Source organism: Polyodon spathula, chromosome 6, assembly GCF_017654505.1.
Source record: "Polyodon spathula isolate WHYD16114869_AA chromosome 6, ASM1765450v1, whole genome shotgun sequence".
Classification (NCBI taxonomy): Eukaryota; Metazoa; Chordata; class Actinopteri; order Acipenseriformes; family Polyodontidae; genus Polyodon; species Polyodon spathula.
This window is the reverse complement of record NC_054539.1, coordinates 64,494,552-64,511,452: the sequence shown is the minus strand read 5'-3', so window position 1 is coordinate 64,511,452 and position 16,901 is coordinate 64,494,552. Positions and strand designations below refer to the sequence as shown.

At 36.7% G+C, this 16,901-nt stretch overlaps 1 protein-coding gene across 3 annotated transcripts in view; it reads right to left on the bottom strand.

The window, feature by feature from the left end:
- Positions 1 to 16,901, bottom strand: part of LOC121317466 (putative Polycomb group protein ASXL2) — a 77,673-nt gene that overhangs the window by 11,552 nt on the left and 49,220 nt on the right. For 2 of the 3 annotated variants that reach the window (XM_041253421.1, XM_041253422.1), the window contains 2 exons: positions 9,324 to 9,442; positions 3,116 to 3,236 (listed from right to left, as the gene is read on the bottom strand). In XM_041253421.1, the coding sequence (XP_041109355.1) occupies positions 3,116 to 3,236; positions 9,324 to 9,442 (240 nt within the window). Of the gene's footprint in view, positions 1 to 3,115; positions 3,237 to 9,323; positions 9,443 to 15,897; positions 16,131 to 16,901 lie in introns of those variants that run through there. The other variant, XM_041253423.1, reaches the window with a different exon arrangement.

The following is a 16,901-nucleotide window of genomic DNA, read 5'->3' as shown; positions in this document are numbered from 1 at the left end:
AGCTTTTTTTAATAAAACTGCACAAAAGCCAATTCTTGATTTTATATATATGTATATGTGTGTGTGTGTGTGTGTGTGTTACATGCAAATGTATGTCCTCCTTTTATATTTCTTAACACAAATATACTCCTACACATAATTTCTTCATAGTTCCAGGTTTGTTGAAGATACAGTTAAACCCCTTCCCCACTGGCACATCTGACCCGTGAGGACTTGTTACTGTACGGGTATAGGTGGTTCTCCACTGGCTATTTGTCGAGCCAAGCGATAACCAAGCCATGAAACTACAGCCTCACAAGGCATCTGAATCTGGCTTCACGGGCGGGATTAAGGATTTTCATCATTACGTTGCTTCAGTCAGTATACTCCAGAAAGACAAACAACTTGGCGGGCAGTGAGTGTGATAAGAGAAGTACAGCCTTCGGACACTGAGGAAGTGTAGGCTCTAGTTTATCTGTGGGCAGATAAAAGTGTTAAGGAATATCTGGAGTCCTGCGTCAGAATGAGAACGTTTATACCCTAATTTTTTACGTTTTGAAGCTAATGGACATAAACTGCGGGTACAGTACACTTAAGAACACACTCAAAAACACAAAATTCTATCAAATTTCTCACCGTTGACCTTTATTATATTAATATAAATAAAAAAAATTCTAAACGTACTTACAAAAATATAGTAACACAAAACACAGCTGTACTTGTGCCATACAACCAAGGCTCTTGTTGCGCTGGCACAGCTTCTTTTACAAACACCCAAACAAAAAACAACAACTCTCCTTAAACAGGATATCTTTGGCAAATCATATTTTTAAAACCTTCTTTTTTCCCCTTCAAAAGAACTAACTGAACTTTATTAAGTTGATATAAATTAGTAACATTTCTCGATCATAAAGAAATTCCTAAATATATATATACAAATTGATACAAGAAAAAGTATTGATACAAAATGATACAAGATATAGCTGTACTGTTGGTCTATTCATGTTTGAACACCATTTGTTTGTCTTTGGCAAACTGAGTTAATAACAATAATTAAAAACAATTGTCTTTCGTTGTGTGTGACGTCAGCAGCACGGCTCGGCTCTGCAGAGGAAAAACAACCCAAGCTCTCCTTAACTGCACCACGAGGGCTCGGTACGGGCACGGCACGGCTCGGTATACAGTGGAAAAGAAGCATTACAGAGTGTTGCTGTAAGAAAGTCAGTGTGAAGCTTTGAAATGATTAGTATTTATTTATGTTTTAATTTTCAGAACTGTGCCTTCTTTGTAGTTAGATTTAACAAAAGGATTGTCTTATTACAGCTCAAAAAACAAAAGATAGGGTTAACAGTAATATCTGCAACTAACTCTTTAATATTGATTCTTCCCTTTTGGAAGGATTTTGTCTGTAGGACTTCTTATAAGAATTCTGATTTATTTTTAGTCTTTAGGCTTTATTCCTCATTTTAGCATGAGCTATGAATATTTCTCAATTCTGCTAGTTGGTTAATTTCTTTCCAGATTGTGTTGCACAACTGTACTACTTAAATGTAGAAATATAAAAAGAGAAAATGACACATAAACAATTGTTTACAATACTATGCATTGCATTGTTTTTGCTTTAGTTTAAATTAAATATATTAAACTGATGCAAGCTTTTTAAAATTACAGAAACATAGACACAGTACTATGAATGCCAGTGCAGTTTGTTTTTAGCAATACCAAACATTGATTCTTTCCATTGAGATGAATTGTATGCAGAACACACAGGCAATTAGCCACTTTTTAAGCAAAGTCTTTAAACCGACATTTTGCAATGCAAAAAACATCAGATGTCAACATCAAACGGATGGATGGAATTGCAGCATCAGTATACTGCCCCAATTTTTCAAACACATAGAAAAAGCAAGTCATCATACTTGCATCATTACAATAGCTGTTTTCTCAGCTGCTACTGAAAACCAGCATACTCCAAATATGCTACACTTGTTTAGTTGTATTTTCAACTACATCAATGATCTGTACAGGGAGGGGTTAATAATCCCTCAAACTCCAGAGTTGTGTTTCTAGCAGATTACTGGGACAAGAGCCAACAGTTTAGATCTCCATTTCTGCATGAATCTTTTTAGTATGTACACTTATGTATCATTGACTCTGCAGCAGTGGCTAGGAAACGGGAATTGCTTTTCAGCTTATTACATTACATCTAAGTGAAAGGGACAGGTGTTGAAATAGTAATACTTCACTCCAGAGACCAATATCTTACTGATAACCTAACAGTGTATTCCCCAAGGGAAAGCTGAAATACCTTTCTAATTTAGTAGACTGTCATAGTGTTAAACCATAGACAGCAACCTGTCACCTGAGATACTGTAAACTGGCTCTGAAAATGCCAATAGTACTCCAGCTAAAACCAAACTGGTATTTTGCATCAATGACTTTATGAGTGAGTAATAAATAACAGTAAATTATACCAATTAAGTCAAATTAAATGCTGCTATTTAATATTAATACATTTTATTTTAAAGTCTTAATGGAAACTATGTATTTTTGTAACAGGGATTCAAGACTTCTTGTGCACTCTTTGCTAAATGTGGATACAGAACTCCTCCCAGTTCAGGAGAATCACACTAGTGTTTGAAGAAGTCTTTAGAAATTACAAGCAGAACAAAAGACAAAATAAGATCATATCCATGAAAAGAATAATTGTGTTTTAAATACCAGTATTCCTGCCTGAATTCTTTATTGACATTCAATCAAAATGCTAACACAATGGCATCTGGATCAGATGCAAATATATGCATTTGATTACTCAGTGGAAGATTAGAAGAAAACATTTACAACATGTATTTAAGGAAGCCCACTACAGTTGCTCCATAATAAGCTTGTTCAGTACCCTTGAGAAACCCCCATTCACTTACAGTCATGAGCCTCGGTTAATTAAATTCCAACACCCATATGAAACTGCTTAGTGAGCAAAAAGAGGGCAAAATGCTTAGAATACAAATTTTGCTAAGCTCTGAATTTGCAAGGAAAGTCACGTGGCTCTGGCAAATTCATCCTGTGCATGTAAAAATGTTGTAGTACAAAGCAAGGGCACAAAATCCTGCACCCCAGATATATGAGATGCACCTACCGGTTTTGGAAGCCGTCTGGTCGCCCATATCTTTGACGGTCTTGAGGAGAAGTCGTGGGTTCGAGGAAGCAGCCACTGCTCCCTGTCTCCGCTGGTTCTTCTGCTGCTGCTGCTTCAGGGCCTACATATGTGTGAGTGTAGAGGGGGGGAGGGGAAATATGTAAATTCTGCAGAACGCAGTATCAAACCAACTGAATTCTTGCAGCACCTGATGCCTGTGTGTGTTGAACTTAATGCAACAGAAGAATGCCTCTGTTTGAGTGTTGCACCTGTGCACAACATCTGAAAACCACTGACACAGAATCTAAACTGTTGAATAGATTAAAGGCTTCCCTAGATTAGTGCTACCAAAATAAATTTAATGTAATGTAATATTCTGCTTTCAATAACTTAGAATAATTGAATGAAATAATACTGAAATGTCAAAGTCTGACCTTGAAGGAAATCTGCCGCAGTTAGTCGGCAAACTAACTCCACATGACAAATCTGTTACTTTGTAGCTCGAGCATCTATATTATTAACACACACACTTAGATGTTTCTTGAGTGGAACAATAGTTGTGCACCTTTTAATGAACAGGTGTCAACTAAGAAAACAAAACTGCACTCCCCTTTAAGCGACTCCTGACATACAGATGAACTAACAACCGTAATACTAAGTATGGCAGGTCACATTATAGAGATCAAAAAGCATTCAGTAAAATTCATTCAATTGGAGTTGAACTCAAGGTAATTCAAGATACCATATTAGTCACAGTCAATGTCACAACAGATGTTGTTATACCTTCTATGTGGACTGGGGGGTCTCAAGACAAAGAAATCCCCCCGCAGTCCTTTAAGTGCCAACTAGACGGAGTTCAAATACAGATGGGCTACATTGTCTCCTCTCATTCATATCTTTTCTTAAGTTATTGTAACACAACAATCACATTGTAACACTGCTTTTATTATTTGTATTACATTTGTGCAAAATGTATGACTGACTAGAAAAAGTACATAACAATAATAACAAAACAAATACCAAATTCATATTTCTGAAATAATTTGGCAAATGATTTAAATAAGTGACACAGAATAACAAACACTGGGCACTATTTTGAAAGGATCGTAAATGGTAATGCCACTTTTAATCAAGAAATCGGTATGTAGTATTGACTTTGGTATGTTCAAACAGTCGTTGTGCCAATTTCACTATTAAATAATCCTCCCCATGTCCGAAGTTATACTGATTTCCAAAATAATGTTAATATCTTAACAAGCAGTGCTTCCTGCGACTATTTCTTTTGTTTGCATGGGAATTTAAAAGCATTTATAAGGAGTTAATTTCCACTTGGAAAAAGAGGTTTTTAATGAATGAAAAAGTTGAATGAAAACATTTTTGGGTGTTCACACCTCAGATGCAAGTGATCCAGTGGATCTGTTTCTTGTTGGAAGTGATAAAAAGTTTGCTCTGCGATGTCTTCATTTTTCGATTACTTTATATTAAAGTCAGGAATGTCAGCCATCATGTCTTTTTCAATTGATAAAATGGCTGAACCATTTAATCATTCGGTTTTCATACATTTAAAAAAAAAAAATAATAATAATATAACTGAGATGTTGAAATAAGACAAATATATTAAGCACACTAAATGTACTCGGAAATATAAATGTGAAAAAATAAGACCTGAAATGGAAGTGACAATTAAAGACAAAGGAAAAAAAAAAACAGAAAACATACACAGTAATTAACAATGAAGTAGATTTTTTTTTAAAATTTTCGATTACATCAAACAGGCAGTAGTGGTCAGTAAATTAACAACAAACAAAACAAGAAAAATTGCAGAACACAGCAAGATATAACTGATGTTAAGTTAAGCACTGCTGAAGGGCAGCAGCCTCGGGAGTAAAAGGGACAGCCAGGCACAAAATAAAAGCAGAGTAAAACTGTGAAAAGAACGAAGTTGAACAAATAAGAGTATGATAAACATGAATTTAATGTTAGACAAAGTTAGACAAAGATAATTTTAATTTTTAAACAGCTTAAACATTTTCTGTCTTTTCGCAAAATAACAGACCGTGAAAGACTGAGAAGAGACAAAGTCGTTGCGCTGCTCATATTTACAGCCTTTGTTGACTTGGCACAATGCGCGCTGATCACCTGATCACCGTGTTCGCTAACCGGCTGCGCTCCATCCAAACCGGCAGGTGCAGCTCATATATCTGAGGTGCAGGATTTTGTGCCCTTTTTATTCCCATTTGGCTGCTGCTCGCTGGTGGGAGAGTCGTCTCCCTGTACGCTAGTAGTTTCCATAACAGCAAATTCTGCTTCCATTCATTTTATTATTTCTTGATCGTGTTAACATGCATTTTGATTAATGAGTTCCCCTTATCTAGTTGTTGACAGAGGAAGTGATGTAGGTGACCTGCGACAATTAAGCTTTTTAACGAGAAATGTGTTCATTAGCAACCTCATCAACTCACTTTCAAAGCATTACATGATTGATTTATAACACATTTCATTTGAAAATTACTTGGTACTAAAGCTCTCGTTACTATACCACAAGTTCGATACAATAACACCTGCCCAACATATCTTAATCCGACTTGTGACTTCATCCCAAGATCCAATTCGGTTTTTTGGTTCCAACTCCATCATTATATATCTATAGATCTATAGATAAATATTGATATATACAAGTTTCTGAAAATCCTGCCTATACAGCTAATACAGCTTATGTTTTTCCCAAAATGCAGTAAACAAGAATTACCGTGTAATATGTTTTGTATGTTTGGGAAATAAAATAATGAATTTGATGCCAAATACAGTTAATTTTTTGCATAACCCCCCAAAAAGCATGTCTGAGAGTCTCATTCCGAATCTTGCATTTCTCACATTACGGGTCCAATCCAGGAACAAATTTACAGACCTTGTACAATATACTCTGTTGGTGACCTTGTATTGAATAAGTGTTATGTTTTCATTCACATTAATTGTGTGATAATGTAGCCAGGATTGTTCTCATGAATAATCAGAGCTCTGCTGATTCTAACTGATTGAACTGGTAGGGAAAACAATGTGGGAATATAATAGCTAAATAATGTCCTTTTCTGTAGATAAAGATTATATTTTACGTTCAGGCAGGTGGGTATGGGATATAATTGTATGTATATTAAAAGCAGAAAGGTTGCTGCAGCTATTAATTGAAATGCTGCAGGCGGTTACATAGGACTGCTGGTTCTGATCATGACTGCTACTGTATGTATACTGTACACCTAAAGCAGAATGCACCCAAGCAGATAGAAATACTAGACAAATGGCAGCTTTGTGTTCTGGTAATATCATACAGAACAGGAAGGTGGGTGCAGATGTGATATTTATGGTACAAGTGCATGGAAATAATGGAAACATGTATTTTGCATAAAACAACAGTCCATAACAGCTATGTTCATAAGCTACAAAAGTGTTCATGTAATTTCCTTCATAAACCCATTTGAGCAGCATGATCCAATACTGCCACAGCCATAACACCATTCATCACTCTCTATTAAATTTATTGCACATAGTCACTTTCAGAAAAGATCAGTGTGAGGCATTCCTTATCAGTTTCTTCAAGTCACTTTCCCTGGCAAAGGAAGGTGGAGTAATTTATATGAGCTTTATTTTTGTATTTTTTAAATTTTTTTAAATATGGCTTTAGGAATTTATTCTGAGCTTCAATGCTATTTAATCTCTTACCTCTTTTGCTGTAAGTTTAGCATGACAGTTTCACATAAAATGTAGTAATCGATTTTATAATCTGTCTCCCCAAGCTTATAAAACTTTACAGTACAGTACAGTTTTAGAGGTAAGGGAGTGCGTAGCAGTTGTCAAGTACATATCAATGTAAGAGAAAATGATTTATAATTTATAATTTCATTTACAAATGAAAACTCTCAGTTGCACCCAATGTTACTGGCTGCTTTCAGACTTTAATGAGAGGAATCTGGAGTGCATTACTGATGGCTATCAGAGTAATATGTTTCTATCTTAAGTCCTTTTGTACAACTAACATTACAGCTAAACTGTAAGGCTGTAGTGAATGCATACCCCATAAGTTAGCGTTAAAGTATGTACAGTAATTATTGAAAGTACACATGACTTCAAGGTAATGTTTCATTTTACTCACTCAGAGTACATTTTACTTGCTTAGTGCATAACTTGGAGAGTAAATTGCTCAGTGATTCAAAACCTTATCTGGAGTGCAGCCTTTAATCACTTTTTCTTTTGGAAATACCATCTGTCTACCCTTACAGAAGTGTCTTATATTAATTCTAAAGGAAAATGGTCTCATGAAAATAATATGGTTATTGTGCAATTTTCTGTGTGTTCTGATAGGTGTGCATATCAAAATGCTTTTCAAGTGCACCCAAGAGTGCAGCAAAACGAGCTAGAATGTCTGGTATGTGAGTAAAGCAGACAAAAAATAACCCAGTAGCACTTTGATATAACAGTGTGTGCATTTATATTAGGTAATAGTTCTTATCAGTTTGTACCTTTTGGTGTTGTCATAGCCCTTACTGTCGGAAAGTGGTATTTTTCCTTGTTTTGATGTCTGCTCATGGCTACCTTGACCACGTTAAATAACCGTTTTGTCCTTTGAGTGATGGGTATTTCTAGACATATCTCCAAATGCTTTCTTCAAAGCATCATAGCCTCTTTCACACTGGCATGCTCTACCCGGGTCGGACCCTATCCAGGTTGAAAACTGGTATCGTGGGTCGGCTACATGATTTCATGCTGCTATTTAAAAAGCATTTTGTCTCGCATGACCAAGGCCAAAACGTGTTGACCCAAATCCAGAGGTGGGTGAAGCCAGATAAGACGCAGGTAAGTGATTTCACACTATGCGGGATTGCGACCTTGGTAGCCAGAACCCGGGTCGGGACCCGGGTAGGTGAGCCAGGGTGAAAGGGGCTTATTTTTTGAAGATTTGACAATTATGTTTTATATTTTTGTCTATCCCCAATTTGGTTATGCCCAATCGTAGCATTTTGCTGAACTGTAGAATCTCAGTACAGATCATACCAATATTCTTTTAATCATAGGACCTTTGAGAAAATTATCTGGGATAAAAAAAAAATGGGTGATGGTGATTTTTAGTACACTGTTGATCGTTTGACCTCTGAACATATCAGAATTGCTTGCAGAATATACTGTAAATCTTCAAGCACCTCCAAGAAATGCTTTATATATATATATAATAGCAAGACAAAACCGAACCAAAAATGACATTTTCCTAAAATTCCAAATTGAACAATACCAACAAAAGATAAAACCAAACCAACATTTTTGTACAATGAAAAAGCGCTGGCAGTCTCTGCACTAAGGCGGCGGCATTTTCAAGAGCTCATCACTCACTTTTCTGCAAGTAGTTAATATAAACATCCCTTCATAATTTTAATATAATAACATAAATCTAAAGTTATGACAAGACTTACCTCACTGATTCTGACAGCCCTCAGTAGGGATAACTGCAGCTTCATACAGTTTGTTTATAAAAGGTGCTGGTGCCAGCCGGCATATGCAAACACTCAGCCTGCATACCCTAACTTAAACCTTTGTTAAAAAAAATACTTCCTAAGTGGTGAAAAGCTGATGGTACTAATATGTTGAGAGGCAACTGAAACTCAGGAAGTGAAATGGTTTTGCTGTGTCCTATTTAATGACACAAATATGTGCAGACTGCAATTCACACTGACCCTATTGCTATGTTTAAAATACAAAATCCTTTATTTTACACAACAGCACAAGGATAATATAATGTAATACAATGCTCCCTGTGAATCATGAATCATTTCAATAGGGTAGTTTCTAGTGGTAGTCTATATAGATATCATGTGTTGGTGGTGTCATTATAGTCTGATCTGCCAAAACAGACATCCTTAGTAAAAGACTAGTTTTCGGAATGCAAAGTGTTCCAAAGACCTGGGACTTTACTGGCTGCTTAAAAATGCATGTCTGGTAAATATTAGGAGCAACACAGCTAAGGAAAATGTTCATATTCTACAGCTGTGTACTAAATTGTTTTGTCTCTAAACCCCTGAAACTAACAGTAGAAGTCCACATGATTTCAACATGAAAGCAATATTAAGTATACAGATATAAGCTTCCCATACGCTTAATTTATTAACGCAAGTTATTAGCCAAAGGGGGTTGAGCATAGGGGGTTCTATAGGAAACCACCTACCTGTTTGAGTGCTTTCTTGCTGTGTTTCTGTGATGGGGAGATGACCTTACTCGCTGTAATGGAAGGAGACTGGCATCTGGACTGAGGTGATGGAGGCTGTGATTGGAGTTTGGGGGGCACTGTAAAACAATGGAACCAAAGAATTAAAACATGCTTGACAAAGATTCAGCTCAAACCTTACCAACAGATAATGCTTATATCAGAATATTGGCACAGCTGATAAAATAAAGGACCATCCATTTGAGATACAACATCTCATTCACAACTCTTTGCAAGTTTTGACCAGCACATACAGTGCTTTGTTTGTACTGAAGTTCTATGTGTGACAAACATTCAAAATTATTTGTTGACCCTTATCAGCTCATTGGTTAGGTACTGTAGTTTATGTCTTTAGTTTTCTTTTACTTTTTTGTTAACCTCAGAAGAACAGCGCATGCAATATTTCTGTAAACTTGAGACAAATTTCGTATGGGGAAAGCTAATTAAACTACCAGGTGTTATTGTCTAGAAATATCCTGCATCATCAAAATCTGCTGTTCAATCTCCCCTTCTCTTCTATTACTGTATTAAATTAATTCATTGCTCACCCACATTCACTTGTAACATTATACCGAGCTGTATAGGATTGAGGATTACAGACCCTTTTCGTTCCCCAGTGGCTGAAGCATTTTTATTCACAGTATTGGACTTCCGTTAATGTCTTTCTTCCCACTTTGCTGCCATGTTCCTGGGTCTGCTGCAATGAGGCAATGTCTTATGGGATTTCTCAGGCATGCCAGTTATACCCTGGTAATTCATTTGTTTCATTCAACAACAGAGTAGTACATATATGCAGCGCTACAGAGAAGCTGTGTAAAGGGTGTTTTTACACATGAAAAAATATTATTTAAATGTAATGCGTAATGAATACGCATAGCAATTTTGCTGCACAGCTTGACTTTGAATGTTATTAAGCTTCCTGTACTTTGTTAGTTTCCGGAGTCTCAATGGTCAGTTGTGATTATACTGCATGCGGTAGCTAGAGAAATGATAGGACAGCTTGTAGCCTGCCAGAAACACATAACTAATAAGCCCAGGTTTTCAATAAAAAAAATTCTAAACAAACGTTTGGTTGAAACCACTCACTTGCAATGTGTGTTTGTGACTGGTGAATAAGCGACCGGATTTTTTTATTTTGGATTCTGGATTTCTCTGCGTCATCTTAGTCCTCCTCAACCTATTCTACCAATTTATCTATCTGTCAACCACATTTTTGGAAGGTAAAGCAATAAAAATAAATACAATATGCTGTGTTTGGAGAGTCGGGGTGTTTTATGTTGCTATAGCAAGGCGATAAATAAGGAAATACAACATTACAAAACATTATAAATTGTAAGATAGCAGGGAGGGGGTTAAAATTTCTGGGTGAAGGGGTTTTATTACTAAGGGTTTTAATTGTTTTATTGTTTAGTTATCCCCTGCACCTGGTGGTAATTGTAAATTAGAGCCAGGTGCAGGGTATTTAAGAGAGGCAGCCAGCGTGCTCAAGGCTGCTGAGTGAAGAGCCTGACCGTCTGTGTGTGTGTGTGTGTGTGTGTGTGTGTGTGTGTGTGTGTGTGTGTGTGTGTGTGTGTGTGTGTGTGTGTGTGTGTGTGTGTGTGTGTGTGTGTGTGTGTGTGTGTGTGTGTGTGTGTGTCTGTGTGTGTGTGTGTGTGTGTGTGTGTGTGTGTGTGTGTGTGTGTGTGTGTGTGTGTGTGTGTGTGTGTGTGTGTGTGTGTGTGTGTTCGATCGATCGATCAGTCGTTTCAAAGGGAAAAGGTATTGCGTGAAAACCTTTTGTTATGTGTTTTGCTTGTGAGGTAAACGGCTTAGCCGTCCTGTGGGTTAGTCAGGGACCTGGTGGTGTATAGTAAGAGCTCCAAAAGACAGCTATGTGTTTGTTTCTGTTTTATTTGATTTGTGTTTATTAAAGGTGTGCGTCAGCGCTGAAAAATCCATTTCTGTGTTCTGGGTCTGGTCTTAAAGGGGCAACGAACCGTGAGTTGCGCAATCTTTCACAAAATATATAGTATGTGCATCAGTTCTTCTGTTAAGTACATCCCACCTGCAGCACTGGAATTTTCGTACAGTACTTAAATACAATTAAACTTAAAATGTAAGGCTGTAGTTAATGCAAGTAGTGTTCCGCGTTTCCGGTTTATACCGAATTTTACCAAAAAATGACAGGAATTTTTTTTTTTTAACTGGACGTCGGTTTTTACTGATTTATACCCAATTGTCTATTAATGTTTTCCTGGTACTATTTTCTAGGAAATACTCAATATTTTGATTTAAAATGCTGTTTTAATTTGACATTGAGATAAGCAACCCTACACTGTATCCTAGGATACAGCGGTCAGAGGATCAAATAATATTCAAAAGTGATTCTCTGCCACTTATCACCTGATTATGTTGGCCAATCAAAGTCTGATTAGTGTGGCAATTGATGGACATAGTAACTACTATCTTGATCAAAAACTAAATTGAAATGCTTATACAGAAATATAATAATTTTAGTGGATGAGAAATGGGGAGAAAATGTAAATCAGTTTATTAATCTTCAAAAGAAAACGAATGTGGTTCAGATGAGGCAGAGGGTGCACAGCACTGCAAATACTGCTGCATTGAGGTACATGTTCGCGCTGACAATAAAAGAACATACTGCAATATAAGTGACACATTAAACTAAAAGGATAAAATGAATTGAGAGGCAAGCAATCCATTTATGAGACTTTTACATGTGCTTTATTAAAAAGAAAGTTTTGCTGGACAGCCACTATTTAATGCAGAGAGGTATGTATTGGTGACTTTGTGTGACAGTACTGTCTCTCCATCAGCTAAAACACCGCCTAATGCTGATAATCTTAATCATAAATATTTGACAGAAAATGGTGATGCTTTAGTTGGTAAACTTATGGAACGCATTGATGGAAATGTCCAGTGTGATTTGACGCGTCTCCCGGTGGCTTGCACTGACCAGTTCTGTCAATTTTCTTTTTATGATTTCAAGGTGAATAAACCTGACCTGTTTTGTGCTGATGTCATGTTCATAGCTTCTGCAGATACTATTTCCTTCAGCACAGCGATTGCCCAAACGTTCGCAAAGCACCAGCTAACTTTGGAAAATATGGCTTCGACTTGTAGAGATTATGATTCATCATACACGCCAGGCACATTATTAATCAGAAACCAAAACTGCAGCGCATCATATTACACATGTAAAGTGTGTATACTGAGATTTTTTTACCCCCCGATTTTTACTGATGTTTCAAATAAAAAACAGTTTTTTTTTTTTTTTTTACTGAATTCATCCCTATTTTAATACATGTAAACCAGAAAAATTCCCAGATAAAAACCAAAAACGCAGAACATTACTCATAAGTCAGCACTAACTTATGTACAGCAGTTATTGAAAATACTCATCACTTTAAGATACTGTTGTTTTTTGCTCATCCAAAATGCATTTTACTCACACAGGGAGTGATAGGCGCAGTGCAAATAATTGTGGAAGCAAAATCAAATTGCAGTGCGTCTTGGCAATTATTTTGGACTGGGCCCTATATAAGCTTAAGAGCAAGGCAAATTACTCAACACGCACAAATAATGATCCGCAATTATGATAACGAGCACATCGATCTATTTAGCGGCTGCACTTGGAGATTTAGGAGTACAGAGAGCAGTAGTCTCTGTATGACATTTGTGGAGCACGAAAATACAAAGCAAAAAATAGTATGCCAGAGGAAGGGCAGCAAAGTACTCTCGGTGCATGCAAAAAAAGTTTCCTGAGGAGCTGAGAGTCCTTACGGCTGAGGTCACTTGAAACAGAGTTGTTTGGAAAAGCCTCAACCAACATGTTATGTGAATATCCTTAAAAAATGATATGTACTGGCCTGCCCTTTTCAGCATGGCATCCAGAAATTTGCCAAGCTCTCTAGAAAAGGTGGACTGGGCTATCCCTCCAGACATTCCAACTGTACTCTGAAAGGAACCAGGCTAAGTAGTGCAGACAACACAGCACTTTCACATGTGGAGGGATAGTGGTCCCTAGACCGACGCAGGGATCGAGCTCATCTGTCAATTCAGCTATTAGGGCCAGGATGACCTGTGGAGTGAGACAATAATGCTTTAGCACTGCATCCTCTAGCATCCCATACAAAGTGACCCTGCGATTGAATATGCGGAGTCGTCTTCTTCGTCTTGCCTTACTCCTCCAAACGTGTTCCTGACGCCCCTCAACAAGAGCCAAGTGTCGCCGCATCAGGAAGTGAACCACAGCAGCCATCTGCAAGGTCTCTGCAGGTGTGTGCTTTTATACAGCTCTAAATTACTCGCTTCTCCAATGGTTTGCACTTTATAAGAAGTGGTGTAAAGTTTTTGGGGGATCAGCAATTGCCTAAGTGCAAGGCAAAATCCTTACATCACATTATAATGTTTCCGTCCGCTTAATATCCAGATCCCGCCCAATTTAAGCTCTTTAGTGACCGGTTGCTAGACACGATTTACGGCAGCATTACAGGGGTTTTGCACTCGCAAAACACTTTGAGCGTATCCTTGCATCACCCCCATAGTGTCTAAATTGGAGAGTAAATTACTCAATTACCCAAAACCTTATCTAGAGCGCTGCATATATGAATATGTTGACCAAGATCCTTCACTTGCCATGCATCAACTTAATTAAACTACTGAACATCTGTACCTTCGCAGAGTAAGGGCTTGCCAGGATTGCTGTTCAGGGAATTCTATGATAATTCTACTCTGAGATCAAGCTCACTAAAGCAAAGACACATTTCTGCAACAAAGTACTGTGAACATTAGGAACAAAAATTAAACTCTCTCAACTGTGACAATGGTACAGTATATATCTTGCTTTGGTAAAAAAGGAGAAAGCTATCAGCACATGATTATAAAATGGCGATTGTAAAGCAAAAGAGCATTGGCATATTTTCTCATAACAAAAAAATATCAGGTATCGGAAGAAAACATTTTTGTTGGCTCAAATTAGTTACAACAATCACATTTTTACTTTGTAATTTCTTTTCATATTTTTTGTAAAGTAATATTAAAAGACGTATTACCAAGAGAGAGATGGAATTATAGTGATTGAGTTCCTTCCTTTATCTCACTACCACTACACACTAGACTTACATGTACTTATATATACATACATACACACACACACACACACACACACACACACACACACACACACACACACACACACACACACACACACACACACACACTCAGTTGTTCCATTAAACGTAAATTAAATGATGAATAATAGCAGTGAAAATGTTTTACATCGAGGCTTTAAATTGCAGTATTACTGCATTGCAAATCTCAATTGCTAAAACTGCATCTGACAGGTACAGATATATTATATGCAGCTACAAAGTCTGACAGGTACAAATATATTATATGTAGTTATAAAGTCTTATTTTATATTAAAAAAATACAATTCATTTAAAATATTCCCACTGAAGTTTCCCTCAAAAGAGTAGATATTAAATATGCTGCAAACTGGATCTATTAAGTTGAATAGTTATTTTCAATAACTTATGTATATAATGTTAATATCAAGTTTCATGATACTTCAAATATATGCAGAAATGTGTGAAGTGTCCATACATGCTTACATACTTAAGTACACAAGACCACTTCCACTATATCCCCTTTGCTGTGGATTTCATTGCCATCAAAGACAATATCAAATGTATAAAGTGCAATAAAATACCCATCTGAACCCCTAGACACTGAATGAATAAATACAAGTTGTGTGCGTTCAGTACACATTGATTACAATAGCTAGTGAAAGCTATATGATTTAACTAGTCAAAATGGGCATTAAAAAAAAAAAAAAAAAAAAAAAAAAAAAAAAAACTTTTAAAATTTTGGGAACAGAGCCTACAGTCCTTAAAACAGCCCTGAATGTTTTTATGAATTGGGCCCATAGCAAGCCGCTCATTTCTGTCACTTTTTTTGCAGGCATATCACAAACTGTACATGGCATGACTAAAATGCCCAAAAAGATGATGTCGATTTACTAGCCATTGGGACTACAAAGCACCCATTATAAACACTACATAGTCTTAATCTCGCTGTCCATCACCAAAGAGCTGAACATCAATATGATAATGTTCTAGGCTTCCTAACCTTGTGCTTTTAGAGTATCATATTTCTAATGGTTCTCAGATACTAACACTCGGAATGACAGTATCTCAATTCAACCAGAAAGTGAAACTTCAGTTGATGGTGTGACATTTTAGTTTCAAAATGTCACTGGGTGACCTCCTTACAAGAACAAACTGAATATCCAGTGCACTGTAAGTCACATATAAACTAATAATCAAACCCATATATACTGCAAAAGTGTCATAATTAATTTACAAGGATTTTAGCATACTGTAGAAACCATCTAAGATTTTCGCAGCTGTTATTTATTTAGCGTTTCCTATTTGTCTTTCTTAAGATATTCTGAACTGGTTATACCATGTCATTTACCTCATTGTTTTTTTAAAAAAAGAAACCATTTTGAAGAACTTCTAAAGCAACTTACATGCCAGCTGATCTTGAAGCTGTTGTCTGTTCAGCATTTTTCTGGTCTCAGTTTCACTGCTGAAAGGCAGGATTTTCTAATAAGCTTATTTAGTTTTGTAATTATTGTATCGTCTTGCTCGCAGTTGGCTTACCCAAATAAAACCAGTGGATTCCCTGGTACTTTGAAGTAAAGCTAATATTTTCTTAAACGGCTCTTTACATTTGTGCTTATAAGGAAGTGGTCACAGATGTTATCTGAAAGATTCTTCCGGTTTCATTGTGCATTTGAGAAAGAAATGACATCCCAAACTGCAACTTTGCTAAAATAAACTGTTAGATTGCCACAATAACTCTTCTTGGTCATTATTGTTTTATTTGTATTCATTTTTAGAAAGTTAATGATGTCCACTTGGTGTAAAGCCTACTAGTTATCCCGAGAGCGGGTACAATACTTCAACTTGGGATTCTTTACACTGCCTTGTCAACCTACTTCAATCTGCCTTACAGCAAGTGTTGCTCTAATTGATGGCTTCCTTAACAGCTGTCTGCAGTGGTGCAATTTATATCATTTTTATATCATGCCTGATGGTGTTTCTGTGGATGTGTGCTGACACAATAAATAGGTTAGAGCAAAATACAAAGAACCATGAGATCTTGTTTTTGAATCATAGCAACTGAGAACTCACTATAGGGTATATTCAATTGTTGTGAACATCACAACATCTAAATACAGCCATGGTTTAGTTTATCGAAATAGATCCGTGTGACAGGATGATGTCTCTGGTCAGGCTGTAGTAACCAGGAAGAGACTCGCAGGCAGAGAAGGCAAGTGCTGGTGTGCATGTTTTAATACATAAATAAACTAAACAAAAACTGTACAAACACTTAAAACACATTTTGACAAAATAACAAAAAGCTGCACAAAAACGTACACAGACAGGATGAGACAGCACAGAACACAGACAATCCTTCACCTCTCGCCAACATCAACATTTAATAAATCAACCATTTCACCGTGATCAC